The sequence below is a fragment of the Amblyomma americanum genome, chromosome 6 (assembly GCF_052857255.1).
Source record: "Amblyomma americanum isolate KBUSLIRL-KWMA chromosome 6, ASM5285725v1, whole genome shotgun sequence".
NCBI classification, from domain to species: Eukaryota; Metazoa; Arthropoda; class Arachnida; order Ixodida; family Ixodidae; genus Amblyomma; species Amblyomma americanum.
In genome coordinates this window covers 37,137,382-37,159,794 of record NC_135502.1, presented here as the reverse complement: position 1 = coordinate 37,159,794, position 22,413 = coordinate 37,137,382, and the positions used below count along the sequence as shown (strand labels likewise).

At 45.4% G+C, this 22,413-nt stretch overlaps 1 protein-coding gene across 1 annotated transcript in view; it reads left to right on the top strand.

Moving 5' to 3' along the window:
* Window positions 1–18,414, top strand: part of LOC144136619 (alkylglycerol monooxygenase-like) — a 32,881-nt gene extending 14,467 nt beyond the window's left edge. Inside the window, exons 4-10 of the mRNA XM_077669110.1 lie at window positions 2,688–2,791; window positions 5,244–5,406; window positions 11,880–12,029; window positions 14,791–14,921; window positions 15,326–15,442; window positions 16,070–16,152; window positions 17,535–18,414. Of these exons, the coding sequence (XP_077525236.1) occupies window positions 2,688–2,791; window positions 5,244–5,406; window positions 11,880–12,029; window positions 14,791–14,921; window positions 15,326–15,442; window positions 16,070–16,152; window positions 17,535–17,706 (920 nt within the window). The 3' untranslated portion in view covers window positions 17,707–18,414. The remainder of the gene's footprint in view (window positions 1–2,687; window positions 2,792–5,243; window positions 5,407–11,879; window positions 12,030–14,790; window positions 14,922–15,325; window positions 15,443–16,069; window positions 16,153–17,534) is intronic.
* Window positions 18,415–22,413: the final 3,999 nt, after the last annotated feature.

The window sequence follows — 22,413 nt, the reverse complement described above, 5'->3', positions numbered from 1 at the left end:
GGGACGGAAAATGCACTGTTTCCATGGGCCGGGCCGAGCTTGAAGTTGAGGGCCCGGGTCGGGCCCGGGCCGGGCTCGGGCCGACACACAAAGGACCTGTATCTGGTCCGTGATTCGATATTGGAGGATTATGTACATTTGGGGCGTTCAAGCAGCGAGACGGATGAAGCTAGGATACGGTATTTGCTGAGGGAAAAAAGTGATTCAATGGCTAGTTATTGATTTTTTGGTGCCGGGTATAATCTCGTTTTTCTCACGCAAGAAAAATTAGAAACAAAAATGTTATTTTTTCTTTTTGCTCTGCTGCCCTGAACATCTCGGAAAGGGAACAATACAGCCACTCAAATCTTTGCTGGGAGTTCTGTTTTCGCAAAATGAGAGGAAGCTTAACTACGTCCTTCGCAGACTGAGCTTAATCAGCGTCACACATAGTGGCAAGTAACTTCGAACGCGCACGCCCGGCCACGTTGAAAGATTCAGGAGATGAAGTTAAATTGCATTTTTGAAGTGATTGAAGAGCATAAAGAGACCACTCTCATAGTTTCTTAAGCGCAATGTCCAGCAGTGGTTTGCGTTACTGCGGCGATCTTAGTGGAGCGTTGTAGCGCCTGACACATGGTTCATTTGCACGAGGGCGTTTGCAGTAGTAGGCGTTTGCCTATACTACGGCCCCGCAGGCTAGGGCTGTTCCAGCTACCAGCGAGCACACACCACCCGATCTACCGACAGGCACTTCGCATCTGCTCGCTTTTGTGTTACCGCTCGTGAATGCACATCTGAAGCCCCATAAGAATCGCTGGAGAAGGACCTTCCTACGACTGCTCGACGAGCAGCCGTCTGTTCCAAGATCGTCTTTTATCGCGTGCCATCACTACTCCAAAACAAATCTCTGTACTATGAGATACGCCACTGGGGAAAAGCCCATTGGTTTAGGCCGGTCCGACAGTTTTAATACATACCAGGCAATAAATAGGCGCTTTTGGTTTTCAACTCCATCGAAACGAGCCAGTGCAGACATAAATTCAAGCCGCGAAATCGTGCTCCTCAAAAAAAAAGAAAAGAAATAACTGACATTGCTGAAGCGGCGAGGATCATTCAACTTTTAGACTCCGCGGGCCATAAAAATGAATGATTAATTATCTAGAGATAACGCAAAGTAGCTTATTATGCATGTAAGCAACTCTTTTCATTTCACTCACGAAACATTGGAGATAGTCTCAGAGGACATCACTGTTAAAAAAAGGCAAGCGTTCAATCCTGCATGATCTTGTCTTGTTTTTTGTGTTTACCAAACGAATTTTTTCAAGCGCTATTGCGACCTGAACGCCCTGCCGGACACTTCTTTACCTGTGTAGTATGAGTCTACTTACACACAGTGAGCAATTTACTACTTGAGCTGTTGTGGGAAAGCGGCCGTGCAGGGCCCAGGCAGGACCACATTAATCTTGGCTTTCCGGGCCCAGGCTCAGTAGAGTAATAATGTGATGGGCTCGGGTTTTATGCCTCTGGCTCGGGCCGCATTTTGAAGCCCGTGCAATGCTTTAGCGTCGATACATCATTGCATTCATCATTGCAGGGCTACGAAGCAATAAAATGGGGAGTTGTCACTGGTGTATAGAATCACGAATGTGTTATTGAACATGAAAGACTCGGACAGTGCCCCCCATGTTTAGGGCCCTCCAGAAAAAAAAAACGCAAAAATAAAAGTAGAGGCAGCCCCCGGACAATGCTTTTAGAATAAAAGCGTAAGTGACCCTGTGAATACCAACATGCAGCGCTGCATATCAGCTTGTGATGGGGGCTGCTGTGAGCTCAGCTAGCAGGAACAGGAATATCATGGATGAAATTACGTTAAGGACTCTAACGACTCGTATGATCTGTGCTTTTTTCATAATAGTGCAGTTATGGTGGGAAAAGTCTCCAAAAATGCTTTCAAAAATTGTATGTAGAGTAGCTGTAATAAATGTTTTGGCTATGAAATTTACTAGCAATTTTCTAAATGTATGCAGCCTGCATAGAGTTGAGAACTAGTTTAAAATTTTGCTGAGTACTGTTTATTTTTGCTTTTATTTTTTCTACTATCGTCCTGAAATTTCGCGCAAGAGTAGAAACGGTAGTTGTACACGACTGGAATGAAAATATTCGCTTTGAGCAGGAAATAGATGTTTTTTTTTTCGGTGCAATAAAATTTCCTCCCAAAAATTGTTTCTTTTTGGACATAAAAGTACAAATTGACTTCAGCTCTTCGTTCTAGTTCCGGTCATGTAGAAGGCATTGATTTAAATCTCTGAAAAATTTGTTTTCTGACGCTTTATAGTTAACTGAGGAAAAGCTACATAAACGTCCAAAAATTTTGTTTCGAGAGAAATGGAAATAAAGGCTCTGAAAACTTTTGCGCTCGACGTGGCGACGAAAAAGTATAAAAGAAAACACTTTTGAAGTCACGAATACCCAAGTGAAAAACATTTCCTCAGAGCAAAAGAAAATGCTCTTTCAGAAGGTCGCAAAATCTAAAAATCCATTTTTTTTTTTTTTACAAAAATAAGTCTCATCCTACGTAAACCGGGTAGACGAAAGAGATACATTTTGGGTCACATGTGAAAAGAACAACTCAATGAGGGAAGAATTGAATGCCCTGTCTTTGTATGCGTTGCCATTGATATTTCCTTGATATCTTTTGAGCCCAGAGATCAACTTTGCGTGGTCGGGCCACCAGGTGCACCACAGCTCTGAGTTCTACAACCTCACTACAGCCTTGCGCCAGTCAGCTCTGCAGGCCTACTTTGAACCCGTAAGCCAGCCCCTTACTTCTACGAGAGCAAAAAAGTTCATGGTGAAGTGCTATCGAGAGAATTCTTGATCAATCCGCGCAACTCGTTCCTCTGTGATTCGTTGCGAGACTTGTTTTCGTCCTTTAAATAACCAGAGTCGAGTCCTCCCCATATCTCTCCCCTTTATTTAAGTAATACGTAATATCATTCGTTATTTTAGGTTGTAGAATTTCGTTTTCTAACCGAAAAACTGCGATAATCATCCGGGGGCAAAACACATTTGGATTGGGTTAAAACTTAAGAACTTAAGAAGTTTCGTGGCATGTTCAGGCTAGTCGACGACCGTTAGCGCCTAAAAACTTTCCCACTCCTTTCCTTTAAAGTCGCTGAAACATGCAGGAGGCATTGAAAAATGCACCGCGTGTCGTTAGATTATTATTGCTGTGCGTGAAGCACTCTACCTTGATCCTCCGTGAAAGCTTGGGATCAGCCGAGCTCATGTGCAGAGAGATTAGCCGCGTCGGTTGGGAGTGGTGGATCACGGTTCTCGTGATGAGCTGCTGAGAACTACGGCGGAAGTTCTATGCTTTATAACATTCCTTGGATCTTGAACAAGAAACGCCTCCTTTCCATAATGAGCTCGTCGAGATAGTTTTCTCTTTATGAGCTATAGCCTATCTGCAATATGGTGACGTATATTGGCGTCCAGTTGTTCTTAGGAGCAGTGTCCCTGTCGCAGAGTAGAGTACACGTGAAAGCGAAGGTCTGAACTTCAGGGTCTTCACGCAAACTTGAGAAAATGAACTCACACGAATCATCTAGACCATTGCCCGAGGTTACTGATACGCTTGAGTCAGAAAAGACTCGAGATGTGTCCGCCCCTTGGCGAAGGGCTCGTCTAGCGAAATAAGTGGAATAAGGCCCCAGAGGAGGGCACTATAATATGGACAGCCCCAAGAAAATAGTAGATGAGGTGCTAAGGAGGATGCTCGTAGAACCTTCTTCAGTGTTAATTAAGAGGTTCATCATACAATCGGTTCAGAAGCACGTAGCAGAACGGCCACGATGACTTGCAATTCATGGATTAATCCTAGATCCGCCTCCAAATACATAACCATATTTGTAAGCATGTAGGGGCGCGTCAATATTCGAAGCTTTCAAATAGCGAATTGAATATTCTCATATTCGTTTCGCCGAACGAATCAAATAATTCAGGTTCGAAATTATTCGAAACGAATCGAACATATTCCCCAATTTTCGAAACCTTTTCGAATAAGGTTCGAGAAAGGCATGCCGTATTTTTCTTCCATGACTGATTCAAAAAACGGTGTTTACTTCGACGCTTCACAGCGTGCTGAAGCGATCGCTTTGCGTATAGGATGGAGGGTTCAGCGCAGCGACACGGCCAATCGTTCTAGTCGCGGTGCTCTTAAAGCTCATGCATGGTCTCCGAGATTGGGCGACGCGGCACGGCTCATACGGATAGGTCTCGCCTCTCTCATCGACTGGAATATGGCGCTAGATAATTCGCTCTCGTCGTCTTTAACAAAAACTAACTTTCCTCGGTGCACAACGTGACAGCCACACAGTTAACATACTGACATCGTGTTGCGGTGGTCCATAGTTAAGATTAGTGTTGTGTATTTTGGCAGCTGCAGGTATAACTCCATAGGTTATAGCACAGTACCTCAGCGTCGCCACTAGCGATTCGTTGTTTTGCACGATGTTCAGTTTTGTACGCATATTCACTCGAGTATACCGAATTACCTTAAATATATTCGATTTGGCTCCAAAAAATTACTATTCGCGAGCTACGCGAGGAATTTACGCAGTATGAACAAAGCTACAAGTTCATAGCGAGGCACGAATGCAGTCTGAACGAGCTTCAGCTGCACATTCAAACTCACCGCCAGTGCAGGGTCAGTGATACAGTCGGTCTTGCGTTGCTTCAAGAGCTACATTCATGTGTCTGGCCCTAGTTACTTATGTATTTGGACAGTTTAGTGTTTCCTACCTCAGGTAATACATTGAACGAGCATTTTTTGACATGGAGGGCAGTCAAAATACAAGGGCGGCCAGGGATGTCTCATTGGAGTCTATAAGTATCCACTTATCTATGATTCAAAATGAGTGTGCACCAATGAAATACGCGCGTACGAATGAGGAGAATAAAACTGGCTCTCTCAGCTCTTGTAGCTTCTTAAAAGCTTGGCGACATTTTCATAAATAGTCGCTTCTTATCGCATTTTCGTGACACGAATAGACGAAAAATCTGAATGTCCAGTGAAAAATAAACGCCGAAGAAGGTCCACCAATTTCTTGCAAAAATACAGAAAATCGACTGCCGATTTATTTATTGGCCTATTCAACTTGGGCTGAGCGTTGTGCTGAGTATCCGTAGTACTTTGCTTAGTTTCAAGGATTGGATCCGTCTGCGTCCACCAATTTCATTTCTGCGCCACCATTTTGCAGCTTCTCTACCTGCCTCTGGCGCTTGTGGTGTCCCCGAGCATGTACCTGGTGCATCGGCAGCTCAACCTTCTCTACCAGTTTCTCCTACACACCGAAGCCATCCGGTCGCTGGGACCACTCGAGTTGGTACTCAACACACCCAGCCACCATCGAGTGCACCACGGTAACACATTACGCTACGCTACAGTCTTCGAAATCTGCGAAAAATGGGCCTTTTGAATGGAATTCTGAATTCGGAGAAGTGATATTGGCGTGAAGTTTAGCAACGCTTGTTCGTTTATGCTCAAAGCCGCCGATATGTGGCTTTATCACCTTGTGAGGTGAAGTGACAGAACATTTATCTCGAATTATCGCACCACTGACACAGTGATATGTGACCACTGAGTACGCTTGATTGGTCTCGACGCGACAGGCGTGCACGCAGATGACGGGCATGTGGCCCCATCTGGCGCCCTCAGGGCGTTCTGAGCACGCACAGTGGCGCCTCGCGGAGGCGGTTCACGGCAGTGGATCGCGGATCTCATCATCATCATCATCATCGTCGTCGTCATCGTCATCATCATCATCATCAGCCTTACTATACCCACCAGGGCAAAGGCTTCTCCCATGTCTCTCCAATTAACCCTATCATTTGCCATCTGCATCCACCCTTTCCCTGCAAACTTCTTGATCTCATCCGCCCACCTAACCTTCTGTCGCCCCTTGCTACGCTTACTTTCTCTTGGAATCCACTCCGTTATTCTTAAGGACCAGCGGTTATCTTGCCTTCGCATTACATGCCCTGCCCAAGCCCATTTCTTTCTCTTGATTTCAACTCGGATGTCATTAACCCGCGTTTGTTCCCTCACCCACTCTGCCCACTTCCGGTCTCCTAACGTTACACCTATCATTTTTCTTTCCATGGCTCGCTGCGTTGTCCTTAACTGAAGCTGAACTCTTTTCGTTAGCCTCCATGTTTCTGCCCCGTAGGTGAGTCCCGGTAAGATAAAGCTGTTGTACACTTTTCTCTTGAGGGAAATTGGTAAACTGTCACTCATGATCGGCGAGAACCTGCCATATGCGCTCCACCCCATTGTTATTCTTCTAGTTATCTCCCTCTCATGATCTGAATTACCTGTCACTACCTGCCCTAAGTAGACGTATTCCTTCACAACTCCCAGGCTCTCGCTGCCAATTGTGAACTGTTGTTCCCTTGCTAGACTGTTGAACGTTACCTTGGTTTTCTGCATGTTAATCTTTAGGCCCATCGTTCTGCTCTGCCCGTCTAACTCATTGATCATGATTTGCAGTTCATCTCCTGAGTGACTCAGCAAGGCAATGTCATCAGCGAATCGCAGATTATTTATGTATTCTCCATTTATTCTTATTCCCAACTGTTCCCAATTCAGGCCTCGGAATACCTCCTGTAAACAGGCGGTGAATAGCATTGGCGAGATCGTGTCTCCTTGCCTGCCGCCCTTCCTTATTGGAATTTTATTGCTGACTTTATGGAGGACTATAGTAGCTGTGCAGTTGCTATATATATATATTTTCCAGTATTTTGACATGCAGCTCTTCTACCTTCTGATTACGCAATGCCTGTATGACTGCTGAGGTCTCCACTGAGTCGAATGCTTTATCGTAATCACTGAAAGCTATATAGAGAGGTTGGTTATATTCTGCGCATTTCTCTATCACCTGATTGAGAGTGTGAATATGATCTATTGTGGAATATCCTTTACGAAAGCCCGCCAGATCATTTGGTTGATTAAAGTCTAAGGTTGCCCTGACTCTATTAGCGATTACCTTAGTAAATACTTTGTAGGCCACGCATAGTAAGCTGATCGGCCTGTAAATTTTCAAGTCCTTGGCGTCTCCCTTCTTATGAATTAAGATAATGTTTGCATTCTTCCAAGCTTCTGGTACAGTCGAGGTCCTAAAGCATTGCGTATACAGGGTGGCTAGCTTTTCTAGCACGATGTCCCCTCCATCCTTCAACAGATCTGCTATTACCTGATCCTCCCCAGCTGCTTTTCCCCTTTTCATTGCTTCTAAGGCTTTCTTTACTTCATCTTTCGTTACTGGCGGGATGACGCATTGCTGTGCACTGCTGTCTTTCTCATTAGCGCTCTGATTACATTGGCTACTGTACAGGTCTGTGTAGAACTCTTCGGCTACGTTAACTATCTTATCCATATTGCCAATGGCATTGCCCTGCTTGTCTCTTAATGCATACATCTGGTTTTTACCTATGCCTAGTTTCCTCTTCACTGTTTTTAGGCTACCTCCGTTCTTTAAAGCATGCTCGATTCTCTCCATATTAAACTTCCTTATGTCGGCTACCTTGCGCTTATTTATTAACTTTGATAGCTCCGTTAGTTCTATTCTATCGGTAGTGTTAGATGCCTTCATGTTTTGGCGCTTCTTAATCAGATCTTTCGTCACCTGGGATAGCTTCCCGGTATCCTGTCGAACTGTCCTACCGCCTACTTCAACTGCGCACTCCGTAATTATTGATGTCAGATTATCGTTCACTGTATGAACATCAAGATCGTCTTCCTCAGTTAAAGCCGAATATCTGTTTTGCAGCGCTATCCTAAACTCCTGTACTTTCCCTCTTACGGCTAACCCGTAACCCGCTTACTCGGATCTCACTATGCTATAACTCTCTTTTGCCGTAAATGCCTTTTGCGCCTTGTCTCAAAAATCTTTGTCAGCTTTAAATTGAGAGCGGCCGAGGGCGGCGGTGATTCTAACAAGCGCCGAGCGCGCTTTTTGCTACCGCCGCCGCAGAGTTGTTCAGAGCTCTTTATGGGCAGAAATCAGTCCAATAATGATTGATATCGGTATGTGGGGTTGACATCCACAAACGACACATGGCTGTCTGGGACGTCGTAGTGGAGAACTCAGCATTAATTTACACCACGTGGGGTTCTTTTTAGCGCCTCACCCACATCGCACGGTACATATGGGCGGCTTTTGCGTTTCGCCTTCACCGAAACGCGGCAGTTGCGGCTGGTAATGAACCTGAGTCCTCCGGTTCAGTAGCCGAGCGCTCTAACCACTGAGCCACCACTCATGAAGAGCTTAATAATGTTGTGAACGCGCTAGCATTACATGCCTCGCTCGAGAAAAGCCGGCGCCCGTCCGTCCGTGTCAGGAAATAGCAGCTGGGCCACCTGCCACAGTGAGCAGGCGGAAACGAGCCCACCTCGTTGTGGGCAACGTGCTCACCACGGGAAATTGCAGTGAAATTAATTCAAACAAATTCAGTTCAGTGCAGTGCCACCTGCCCACGGGGGCACTGCGTGTCAACTCATTGGTCGAGAGATAGGCGACATCCCTAAGAACTATATATGTGCGAAAATGTGCCTGACGGGAGCTCGGGTAGAGCAACCTAGGTCTGAAAATCCCCTCTCCCCTCCTCCCTTACTTCCGAGCCTGAAAATGTGTTTTGGGCAGGAGGAATATCATTCTCATTGCTGAGAACCTTGGTAGCTTCGCAGACGTCTTAAGTGTCAGTTGAACCTCGTTATAACGAGTTCGAAAGAACCCCGTGGTTTCTTCGTTAAAGCCATTGCTTTGCTGTAAAGGGTACGCGACCTTGGTTGCGACTTTCGCATGGCAACAGACTTACACTCCAATGCGTTCGCCCAAGACAACAAAGCCGGCGATTAGTGTGACGCCGATGTGTGTTGCGGAAGTCTCCAAAATGAGTGCCGAGCGCCCACCACATGACCGAATACACGTACAACAACAACTGAACATAGCAGACTCTGCCAAAGCGGGCCTGTCTTTTCCCCAACCAGCATGGGCTACAGAGCCTTCAGAACTTGTCTTGGAGGAGTAATGTAGAGGACAGGGCGGCAACTATATAAAATAATCAGTTCCGTTTTCTAGATGCCGAAGTTTATAGGGGCCGCTGTAAATGCGGGCGCGCCAAGGTGCCTCAGTGCCTGCGCCACCGCTGTCTTATCGAGGCAATAACGCACGCGGCGGCATTTCTTCTACAAGTTTTGGTTGGCTTCGCCGCATCACTCACAAGCGCGCACGCCATAACACTGCCCCACATGACAGGAGTGTCTTGGAGAGAATGCGTCCACTACACCGCGGACGCATTCTTCCGTCGCTTTCCGCTGCTTTACGCCGCTTGGCCTTGTGAAATCTGTGGTACCTGGATAACGTCAAACACACCAAGCGCACTGCCAAATGATTTCAACCTTGCCATCATGCAGCAAAAACGGAAAGTAAACTGCACATGCAGTCAATAAGCACAGAGCGCTCGCACTGGCCCGTGAACAGTAAAATGATTGAAGAATGAGAGAACTACACTTGGCTACACTGAAACAGCCAGAAGTGTTGGGCATCATTGCAAATTGAAGTACTCAGAGCAAAATCGCCTGTGGGGTTCATCGATGTTTTTTTTTTTTTAAATTTCACTTCGTAATAACGAGATATCAATTATACATGGGCTTATGCATAATTATAGGAGCTTCTAAGCGGAATGTTTACGTTTTCATTATACCCATTATTTCGTTATAAACTGTTTCGCTCTAGTAGGGTTGCAGCTATAAAGCGGAACCTGTAGCCTGCAACTTTTGACGTACCCTGTTCTGCAGGGTTGTGGAAGAACGAAGTATTTACCTGGTTGAGCTAAAGGTGCGCTACCACGCTTGCCCTTGTTTATCTTTGTTTATATTTGTCTAGCCTTTTATAAACTTTTATATCACGGCCGAACCGCTTGTCGGAGGGGATTCCGGATGGCGTCAAGCGATTCACGTGTTGTGGTGAACACGTTTATAAAATTTATTAACCGATATAGCGAGGAAATATACAGCATATAGCGAAGGTGGCTGTAAATCGCAATAGTAGTGCAAAATCTTGTGCTTCTTGGCGCTTCTTGTGTTTTAGAAGGGATGCTTCCGGAAAGGAAACATCCGCGGATATTTGGGCTTGGTCATCTTCACGTCTGTTGAGCACACCGACGTAAACACTTAAAGCTCCCGTATCTAACGCTCTAAGTCGAACACTGATGCAGTGTTGGCGGAGAATTTTTCGCTCATGAGTGTGCACCTCGCATCCGGCCTGTTTGGAATTTCGAAGTATCATGTTCCTCCCTCCGGTCATTGTGGCAGGTTAGGCGTGCGGTACACGAAGTTACTCATTTCGGAGGTAACTGTACGAAAGAGATTTACAAACCCTGACATCACTTTTTTTACGAATAAGAAAGCTCGAAAGTGATGCCACAATGAGGTTAGGGGAAGCTCTAGTTTAAACGTCGTACTTTAATGCGCAGGGAGGATGGGGGATGTTTTGCTATTTATGCGCCATTGCACCACTTTTAGGGGGCCGACTTTCCTGGAGCTCGGTGGGAGACCTTACGCTCAAGTTGCCGCAGAGAGGGTTTGCGGGGCGGTACGAAAGGTTGTCCGCTGCCAGTTTGAAATGCTTTGTTTACATACTTCCTGCTTATCAACCATTTGTCCCCCGCCGTGGTGGCTCAGTGGTTAGGGCGCTCGGCTACTGCTCCGGAGTTCCCGGGTTCGAACCCGACCATGGCGGCTGCGTTTTTATGGAGGCAAAACGCTAAGGCACCCGTGTGCTGTGTGATGTCAGTGCACGTTAAAGATTCCCAGGTGGTCGAAATTATTCCGGAGCCCTCCACTACGGCACCTCTTTCTTCCTTTCTTCTTTAACTCCCTCCTTTATCCCTTCCCTTACGGCGCGGTTCAGGTGTCCAACGATATATGAGACAGATACTGCGCCATTTCCTTTCCCCAAAAGCCAATAGAGAGAGCCAACCATTTGTCAATTGAATCTCTGTCGAGTTTCCGTAAACCCGCAAGTCCGAAGTATACTAAGAAGAACACGCAAGTGAAGAACATACAATCAATGAGGGAATTTCGAGCCAGGCAACTCCTGTCGCGTAGCAACTCCTGTCGCGCGCGCATTTTCTTCGTTTATATTTGTTGCCTCTAACCTCTGAACACAGGGCCCATAAAAAGATTCGAATTTAATTTTCGGTTAGTAAAGAGGACATCGATAAAGTTTGGAGTTCGAGCAGTCAGGTATGGTAATTGTTTGAATAAAGGGTGCCATTTAATTTATTCACTTGTTTTCACATTCTGCTGCCTCGGATGAGGTGGAGATAAAAATGCACACACTGAGAGTAACAAAAAGCACCACGAGATGTACTACGAAAGCACATGGAAACGCGCAGTAAACACATGTCATCTAAAAAATTACGGTATGTAAAAGTTTTCTTAAAGGTATAGCAAGAGTAGAATCGGGAATAGAGTTGCCAAGTTGTATAGTGCGCGCTAAAACAAAAAAAAAACTGTTTTAAGTAGCGAGTACCAGAACTGACAGGTGAGGCGCCTATATTTCTAGAAAAGCTTTTAATCATTATGGTCAAGAAAATTCTAAACACTTTCTTAGTGGCTCAAATCGCGGAAGTTAATTGAACTGTGCCAGAACTTGAAATATTCAGAATGACGACGAGAAAAAAAGCTGGATATTATAACCAAAGAGCTAGGGTGTTTTTCATTGCTGAACTTATCATTTAGACAGCCTAACCAAACCTCGGTGTAGCGTTCGCGTCTTACTACTTACACTGCTGCTGTTTGACTGTTTTACATTTCGTTCTTTTCTTGTCAGGAAGAGATCGATACTGCACAGATAAGAACTTTGGCGGCATACTAATCATCTGGGACCGTCTTTTCGGCACCTTCGCGGCTGAACAGCACAGGCCTGCTTATGGACTGACGCATTCTGTCAATACCTTCGATCCATGGACCCTGCAGGTACGTTGGGTACCCCTTTTCTCATTTTTATTCTTTGCGCGAGCTAAGATTCGGGGGACACTGAAGCTCCGCCTTAAATGTATTACGCTATAGCGTTAATGGGTTCCTTTAGAAGCGTGGGATCCTCTTCTCATATCACTTCGCCGACACGGGCAGTGTTTTTATTTTGTTTCATTTCTATATTTAATATTTTATATATCACAAGTCGCCCAATCCCTCCTTTTCACAAGACGAACGAACGGTTCCCGCGTTGCATCACTGGAATAAATATCATGTTGGAAAAACTTATCTCAGCGATTGGAGAACCGAATTGACGATATTTTTTTCAGCGCAATTGCTTCTATTTCTTTACAAACACTACTTAATGGTGGTGGAATGACGCCGCGAGCTTGCAGACCAATGAGGAATTGTGTAGTGCCGTGTTTGTATGACCCGCGCGAGGTCAGATGGTTGTGACGTCACGACCATCTCGATCAATCCTCAATTTTCTCGACACGTCAGCACCAACTCCGGCGGATTATCCGCTGAATGGGACACTTAACCCTGGAATTTCTGAAGCGCCATTTTTTCATCCACGCGCACATACCGTTACCTTTTCCACCTCCTTCTGTCCACGAGCCTCGTCAGACTGAAACGGCCTGCGTTGCTGCTATCACCGGCCCACCATCCGTCAACGCCAACATTGAAATTCTCGTATCATCGTGACAAAATGTAACAAAGCTTTTGACTACCACACCCCTCATTTAATACCCCGAAAGGGGCCTTTGAAGATATATAAATGAAATTAAATGAAATCGTATTAATTTTCTGAGCTTTCCGCGGTTCTCCCGACTTCCCTAGAGCTTTCCTAGGATCATTCTTTAGCGATAAAATTAAATTTTCCCCATTTCCACACTCGGAAACTATCGGCTAGCCTGGACCCTGACTTAGAATGTCTCCGCGCTTAATTCGGTTCGCTCTTCGCGACCTAACCTGTCACCGCCGAACGTCATCATAATCATCATCATCATCATCAACCTGACTTCACCCGCTGCAGGGCAGAGGCCTCCTCCATGTCTCTGCAATTAACCCTGTCCTTTACCAGCTGTGGTCACCCTATCCCCGCTAACTTCTTAATCTTATCCGCCCACCTAGCTTTCTGCCGCCCCCTGCTACGCTTGCCTTCTCAGGGAATCCACCCCGTTACCCTTAAGGTAACCTCCGTTACCTGCCCAAGCCCAATTCTTCCTCTTGATTTCGACTAGGATGTCATTAACCCTCCTTTGTTCTGTGACTCAATCGGCCCTCTTGCTGTCTCTTAACATTACACCTTTCACTTTCCTTTCCTTAGCTTACTGCGTTGTCTTCAATTTAAGCTGAACCCTTTCCGTTAGCTTCCACGTTTCTTTCCCATACGTGAGTACCGGAAAGATACGGCTGTTACATACTTTTCTCTTGAGGGATAGTGGTAAACTGCCTTTCATGATCTGAGAGAACCTGCCAAATGCGCTCCACTCCGTTCTTATTCTTCTAGTTTATCACTCTCGCAATCCGGATCTGCAGTACCTGCCCTAAGTACACGCATTCCCTTATTCCCTTACCACAGCCAGAAACTCGCTGCCAACTGCAAAATCTTGTTGCCTTCAGAGACTGTTGAACAGTACTTTGGTTTTCTGCATATTAATTTTTAGACCAACCGTTCTGCTCTGCATCTCTAAGTCATTGATCGTGCCGTGCGATTCATCTCCCGAGTGTGTTAGCAAGGCAATGCCATCAGTGAATCGAGCATTACTAAGGTATTCTCTATTAACTCTTATCCCCAGCTGTTATCAATCCAGGTCTCTTTATACGCCCGGTAAATACGCTGTGAATAGCATTAAACCGACTGTGTCTCTCTGCATGACACCCTTGCTTTTTGGGATTTTACTGCTGACTTATGTACGAGTATGGTGGCTGTGCATCCGTTCTAGATATCTTCCAGTATTTTGACATTAGTCTCTTCTACACCCTTCTTTATATTCGGCACATGTCTCGATCACCTGATTGATAGTGTGAATACGATCTATTCTCGAGTAGCCTTTACGAAAGCCTGCCTGATCATTTGCTCCCCCCCCCCCCCCCCCCTCCGGATAACAACGCAGACTGCGCTCTCAATTAGAGGGCGGCTGGACCCTTCCGCCGCGTGCACTTGCCAAGCCAAACTTGATTTGGTAAATGTAAACAGTGGCGTGTCTGCTGCGCGAGATACGCTAGGAAATACGATGCGCCACTTCCGTATTCATGTAAACGCGGAGTATAGAATAAAGCCTGAAAGCGAAGGGTCTAAAGCATATTGCAGAGATAGTGTGGTCATCTAAGCTGGTTGCTGTTTGCAGGGAACATTGCAAATACTGCACCGTAACATGTGCATACGACCGGGTTCGCTTTGCTTTCATGTCATGTGGAAAAGGTTGCACTGCACTGGTGGTCGTTTACGATGTAGTATTTTAGCATTCTTGCTCATGTGCATCTTAATAGTCTGCTGTCTGTTTCTGGTTACTTTGAATTATTTCGCGATTTTTCCACCCTAATAAAAGTGGATGCGACCTCACATTACGTTTCGTGAGCAGCGACGCGTGAAGTGCGAACAACTGTCAACTCTTCTGAATGCTGGCCGGTGTAGTGGCGCTACAGATCGTCACAAAATACGTTCCCACGAGCCCTTTTCGCGCATAGTAGAGTTCTCAAACATTTCTCGACGTTTATTTCCGACGTTAACATGATATATACATTTGGTTTGCAGGTAGACCACTTCCTAAACATCTGCAAGGAGGTCATCAGCACTGAAGGTTTTAGCAACAAGCTGTCCACCTTATTCAAAGGTCCCGGATGGCAACCCGGGAAAGCAAGATTAGGCGATCCGAACGATATTCCTGACGTGAGTTAACTAACTTCAGAGAAACGCATGTGCATTAAAAAGTTTAAACAGGTTTGTTTTTGTTTCCCCTAAACCAGCCCCAACTCTTGCCGTAATCCACCACCCCCATCCCTGGAGTAAAGGAACCAGCAGACATTGTCAGTAACACCTCCTCCTCTTCCCCTGCCCTCTACCTTGGTAATCACAACAACCCTTTTGAATGTATAAAGAAAAATCTTGTGCGCTTCCAGCAAAGGCAGACCCAAACAGACACAGTGGTTTTCTAGATGCTGTATGTAGAGTCACTTTGGTACAGGGCGCATTTAGAAGTACGCATTACGACGGCGCATTACCATTCAGGGAGTGCAAGGGCATTAATAAAAATTTAGTCTTTTTCTCAACAATTTTCTTTTGTCGTCGTGCAGGTGTGCAGACCCGTGGAAACCTACGCGCCAACGACGTCCCTGTTCCGGAAGTTATACGTAACTTTACATTTTGGATTGATCGTCATCGGATATGTGCAGCTCAGCCTCTGGAGCCTTGTAAGTTAATAAATTCGCATGCGTATTTCTTCAAAGCCTGCTATTACTGGAATGATGTTTACGCAAGCAAACACTGCTTTTTTCTAGTTTTGAATACTGCTCGTAATAATCTGATCGGTCGCAACAGTAATGATGTGTAACTGGTTTGATACATGAGGACAAACAATATTTGCAACTTCGAGAAAAAAAAAACAGGAAATTAAGGTTCGTACGACTTGCTTACCCGTTACCACGATGGAACAATCCGCCAGCCTGCAACGGGAAGCGTGCCTGACAAGTATCTGATGTGTTATCACATCTTGTGTAAAGTGGTCTGTCGATCCGCATTCCAAGTAGAGCTCTGCATAACCAACATCGTTTTCTTTCCAACGTTTTTCGCAACGATATTGTTTCCAGGCGCAAATTCCTAGTTGCATTAGAAAACATCAAATATGGCTTTGTGCTTACAGGAATAAAATTTGAAATAAACTCTGAGATAGGGTGCGAGATACAAGCCTTAAATACTAAATACTTTCAATAAATACATTATGCTGAGGCGCCCGAATTCCTACTGCAGTGTTCAGTCGTATTTGCGTGGTAAATTTAAGGCTCACATTACAGCAAGATTTTCACCTTTCGATTGCACAGGTGATAAGCACCAGCGCGCTGCTTTGCGGCATCGCTTACATCTTCTTTTCCCTTGCTGTGATGGGTGCATTTCTGGATAAGCGGTGAGTTTTCGAAACTTTATGGCCTGCCATTTGTTTCGCCAGCCGGTGTCACATTGTTAAAAGGTTTTGCTGCTTGTGCAAAACAGGAACAAATAGCTGTAGTTGTTTTGGGCGCACGCAGCGAATAGGGAACCAGGAAGAAAATGGTGGAGGTTTAGCACTGCTTACCTTGAAATATTGTACGAAAGAAGGTTTTTTGCCGGTAAAAAACAATGGCACGTACCTCAAAGCGCGAGTGAAGGCGCGTTTCTTTCTTTTCGTGACTTGCGCACAGATGGAAGTTGATGAATAAGACGACGTGCAATAGATAGTACGATAGCATAGTGCTCTCGGGCAGTGGCCATCGAAGCTGATCTGTTTGTGCCACCGCGGATTCGAAACCCAAACGCGGCAATTTAAAGGTCTCGTTTATTTCCCGCCATTTCCCGCATCACGTGAATAACTAAAGAAGCTTCACCACATTTTCCAGGTTATGAGGCTAATAGTGTTCTCGCACTTAAAGGCAGAGATGGAAACGAAAGTTTCTTGGAAACTTTCCTCGAATGTTTTAGAAGAACGAAAGACAACTACAAGCTCCCGTGAAAAGGCTTACGGAGCAAACGCTATCACGTCGGCCCCGATTCCTTATACGATGCGGCTTCGCGGCGCCACCTGTTGTCTAAAATCTTGAGACCCAATAGTTCTGCATGTGTTGAAGCTATAACCATGACTGCGCTCGTATTCTGTGGCTATAATCGACGTCATGCCCTCGAAGACAATGGTCGCTGTCTAATATCATATTCTCACCGTTCAAAAATTTGTACGGGTGGAATGCCAATTCTTTCGGTGTACAGCCAATGTGAGACAGTCGTAGGTGTTTCTCGGGCAGCTCGAATCGTATTTGCCAACACATCTTGGCTATTTCGACGAGTTACGTGCTTTTTTGGAGGTTGCTTTGCCTGCAAGCATCTCGAAAGCGCATGCACATCGACGCGATGTAGGCAGAATTTGTTGGGCCACAGCGCAGAGGGTAACGGCGTTTTTATAAATTCTAAAAACTGATATGGATAATATTTACGCGGTGGACTACATGCCTCTCAATAAATCAGGAGACTAACAGTAAAAGCTAAAAACTGAACTATTCAGGATCAGTTAACCAGTCTACTAGTTAGAACTTCTTAGCTGTATTCTGATGCGCTGCCCCGCTAAAAAATCTCTGCCGAAAAGTGAATCTTTTAATTCAAAAACCCTCTTTTTAAAAATTGCAGAACACCCTTATGTGAAATACCCGGTATAATAGGACCTTTGCAATGTACTGTATACTGGGCGCTGAGGTATACTGATTCATACACGTTGTTATTTTTATGCTGACTGTTTATATTTTGCGCCCTTTTGTTTTGCAGGGGCCACGCCTCTAAATTGGAGGCCATCAGGTGTGCTTTGATGTTCTTCATTGACACCCATGTGTTCCATCTTTCGGCCCTGGCTGACACGGCACTCTCCGCGGCTTTCCTGAACATCATCAGGGCAATTTTCGTGGCTTCGTTTTTGAGTTGCGTTGGGGCCAGCATCTGAGAAATGAATATCATGGCAAGAAAGGTGAAATTGGTCGCAGAATACTGTACGCGCGTTATAAGCACGCAAAGTAAAGCAAAACTCTGTTCATTTAACATTTGTTCCGGGTTCACCCTTTGCATGCAGATGTACATTACGGCTTCCCTCAAAAATTTTGCCCAGATTTATTTCAAAAGACAAAGTTATTTATAGTCCTTTGTCTACATTTAAATAATGTCTGGTCCAATTGACCAGAGGCCAACTCTGAGCATTTCTTTCAAATTGCATTTGGCTGCGATTATCGGTAACAGACATTGATAAAAAGTAAGGAGCGCCTTTGAATAAAGACGCTGTACCGTAGGTATACCATCGCGCTGACGTCCGTACAATTTTTTTTCTTTTTCCGAAGAACGGAAGTGCGCGCTAATTGGCCGTCCATCATAAAACGGAGCGTTGAAACGCGGTCTTTGGGCTGTTTCCTGCCGAGGCCCAAAGACCGCGTACCTAAATAGAAACAACAAGGTGTGGTCTAAAAGATGCCTTGAGCTGTTTGCTATCCCTCGTACACTGGCAAAACAAAGAACTTGGCTCAGGGACTCTAGCAACACACAAACGTCGTTCGGAAGCTGCATCGAACGCAGTGCCTTCGATGAACACTGGGAACGTTTTGACCACGGAATCGTTTTCGAGCTGTGAGTGAGCTGGGCGTGGCATAATCAATTTAAGAAGCTTTGCCTGGAATCGCACATCCTAAAATCGTTCTCCTGGAATAGGATATGAAGATGCACCCAAGATCGCTGCCCTTCGCTGAGTGAATGGCCTACGGCCTGTGACCAAGGAGAAAGAATGAGGTCTGTTACCTGCAGCCTGCCGGGAATTCAGCTTCCTCTGAAGAAGGGGCCCAGTTGTTCACGAAACGTTGTGAATTGATTTTCAACCCTTGCTTGGTACAACAGTCTCCTTCTACGAATGAATCTTCACATCTTGTGAGGTGGTTGGTGTACTGGTCCGTACAAATTAAGCGAAAATAAAATGCGTTATTTGATCGTAGTCAGGGGTATATCGAAAGCAATGTTGTTGTTTTCTTATGCGAGATAATCTAACATACCCGTTCCAAATGCCCTTCTGGATTGAGAGCTGACTTTACATGTTACGCATTATGACTAATCTTGCCGTTCATGTCCCGGCAGTGAAAGAAAGTGTGGCAGGCTCCTGGCTATAGAAGATAGCGAACGATTCTTGGAGAAAAGTTGGATGTTTTCTTTTTCCGAACTCAAAGAGATTTACGCAATCTTATTGGAAGAAATTGAGCTTCGATTTAAATTTCCGGGTGCACATTTACCATAAAATCTTGACCGTTACACTTACTAGGGGGAGTATAACATCCTCCCGTGGCGTCGCATCTCCTTGTGAACCCTCCTTGCCCCTCACATGACAAAGTTTCGACCACCCCATCCCCCAACCTACGCAAATGGAACGCAAGAGTGAGTTTATCACCCGTGTCATCATGTGATTTGCCCAGAAAAACCTCAGGCGTCTGCAGTTGCTGTCAAATGAAGACTGCTTGACTGCACTTACTTGTTGGTGAACATATTGTGCTGTGCGCTAGTGATCAGCTAGAATGAACCGCGAAACCTCACGCAGCGAGGCTGGCCACTCCTGTTCACAAAGCGATAGTAACTTTTGCATGTTAGTTTTTAAGTTTAATGAACTGTTCAATAATAAAATTTTTAAGCACACCGAAAATTTGCCTATTGTCTCTCTCACCCCCTTCCTCTCTCGGAGTATTCACTGAAGTCACAACGGCCGCCATTTTGTTGTCTGTGGAGCGCTGAGAAAGGCTGCAGGCGTGTCTAATGGAATTATCGCCTCCTGCTCCGGCCTTGTTTCGCACATATAATCACGCTTCAAGGACTAGCTGATTGTGGTTCAAGAACTTGATCGGCAGAAAGACCGTGTCCCAGGCATTAAAAAAAGTTCGCGATTGACTGGTTCATGCCTATCAAACCTTGAAAATAATTCGCTAGGAATGCAATTACTTTTATTCTTTTTCCTCGCTTAATAGAGTTGTGATAACGTGTATCGTGTACATTTTTTAGACAAAGGCAATCCTGCACGAAAAAAAAATGTTTTTGAACTTTATGCGCAAAAGAAAAGGGATAGCATGTATGGTTTTTAAGAAGTTGCTTAGCCAGGAAGCGGCTTCTTCATTTCGCTGCATCGGAATCCGGCCTCCTTGAAAAGGCAGCGAACCTCTCAATTCGGCTTTACTGGGTACTCTTAAGGAACCCGGCTTAGTTTTGAAAGATCGTGAATTGACTTTGGATTTGCTATAATAGCATTTTTCTAGTTCTGTTTCTACCTATTCTGCAGATTTTCCTAGTCGACTTATATCTCGCGCTCTGCCGCCTACATAAAATTGGCGACGGACGCGACATCTGTTTTGCAGAAAGAGAAGTAATGAGGCTTCGGTGTATTTTTTATCAATAGATGGCAGCACCAACTTCAACAAGCCGCTTGCTGCGTTTGTTTTGCAAAGGTGTTCATCACTTGATCTTACCTGCTCTCTGAGCATGCACTGCGTCCTATAGGGACGAAGATGTATCTAGACGCGTCGTCTGCGAATTACGCTGCGACAAGGGCAAGTTGCGCGATTGCTCGCCTGTGCGGACGCTCGCTGGACAGCAGGTCTACGCAGTTGGAGAATGAACCACGTATTTGTCTCGCGTGAACAGATAGGAAGCGACGGCCGGCCGACACAGCTACCGTAACACAAGTGCGCTTTTTCAGAATAAGGTCCGCGATGAGCGCACGCCTGGGAGCTAAGGAAATGAAAATTGGTTGTTGGGGAAAGGAAATGGCGCAGTAACTGTCTCACATATTTCCGTGGACACCCGAACCGCGCCGTAAAGGAAGGGAAAAAGGAGGGAGTGAAAGAAAGGAAAAAAGAGGCGCCGTAGTGGAGGGCTCCGGAATAATTTCGACCACCTGGGGATTTTTAACGTGCACTGACATCGCACAGCACACGAACGAGCAAAGTCCACGCATACTGCGGGGGTAAGCAGAGCCGGGCGCTGGAAGGTACGCGTTGCTCGCTCGCAAGAAGGTGCCACATTGGTATGGAGGAGCTTCTAGATTTGATGGCGTTCACATACATCTACTGAGGTATTGGCAGTTTCGTCGGCGATCAGACCAGTGATGACCAGTGACGAAAAGCGGCGATCTTAGCACCCGAAAGTTCTGTGTTTTTCGTTTTTGATTATTCGTAGAAAAACTGTCAGGTCGGCGGTGACAACATCCGCATGTCATGCGCTAATTTGTTGAAATGTTTAGATGCTTTTCATACCACATCAACTACAGAAGTACAAGTGAATAATATTCCTACACGTACACATGTGATCTCTGGTTCATTTATGTAAAACGACTTTCTAAACTTATGATCTTGAGCGCCCTTTAGGTACCTTTCATCATGTTTTTTTTTTTTCACATATGGGATGTATCGTGAAATAAAAATGAAGTAATCATCGGTCAGTAAGATATGAAAGAAATGCACAACTGCAGCCTATGAGGGCAGCACACAGGCCTTTTAGGAAATAGTATTGCATGCAAATATGTAGCAGAAAATTGATGCGCGTGACCTTCCTTGTGCAGCATACCACATAAATCTGCTGTGGACCACATCACATGGGAGTGTGAGCGAAACATAAAATTCCACCAACACAAACACACAAGTGCGGAGCAATGGGAGAGCCGGCTCGTCAGCAGCGAGCTCACGGTCCAAAGGACCCTGGTGCAGCACGCTTACGAGGCAGCGGGGCTCAGCGGAGCCCTGGAATGAGGGCCCGACCTTGCGAAGACGGGATCCGGGATCGCCTGATATGAAGACGACGCGGATCCTGCTGCCGCCGAACTACGCAAATGTTCAATAAAAGTTTTTCACTCACTGTGGACTTTTTACTTGAAGCTTGACAAATAATTGGAAAGATTGATTTGCAGCTGCTCTACAGGCTCTGAAACACAATGCACCTGTCAAGTGGAGTGCGATTGGACGAGGCCCATCGGCTTCACAAGAAAGTCAACACATGCATCAATTTCTCGTATGTGCTTCATGGCATATGATTGAAGGCGATATTATTTTGCACAGCAGCTATTTTTATGAAATTCGTACCTTCTTAAAGTTGTTTTGTGCTTAGTGCATGACAGCGCTATCATTTGTCTCTTCTAATGTTGCATTTTCGTGTTGTTAAATACAAGTTTATAAGCATGTGCCAATCCGCTGGCAGAAGCACTCTTTTCTATGTGATTCCCGTAGCTGATATTGCATTTTTTGTTCTCGTTGTTGTTGTGCAGCTTCAACATTCATACCCAGCCACACTTGCTATTGCAGCCTACTGAGCACTGAATAATAAGCCATACGGGATCAGCACTGAGTTTACTCAGAAGTCTGTTATAAATTCCTTTCAGTAGATTTGCACGCTGTCGTAACAAGGCATTGAAGTTTCAGTGCCCCCATGATAGTGACAAACTGTACGTAATGATGCGCCTGCATCTGACATGCTTCTCTTGAGTATTGCTTCTTGCACTGTCCTCACGTCTTTAGTTTATGCCTATTTATAGCGTAGTAGGCAACACCAGCTAGTGCGGCAATGTTCGAGTTGTGCAGAATAATAAAATGGTATGATCAGAAAAAAACAACACAAAAGATATGGGAACCGGGCCGCATAACAC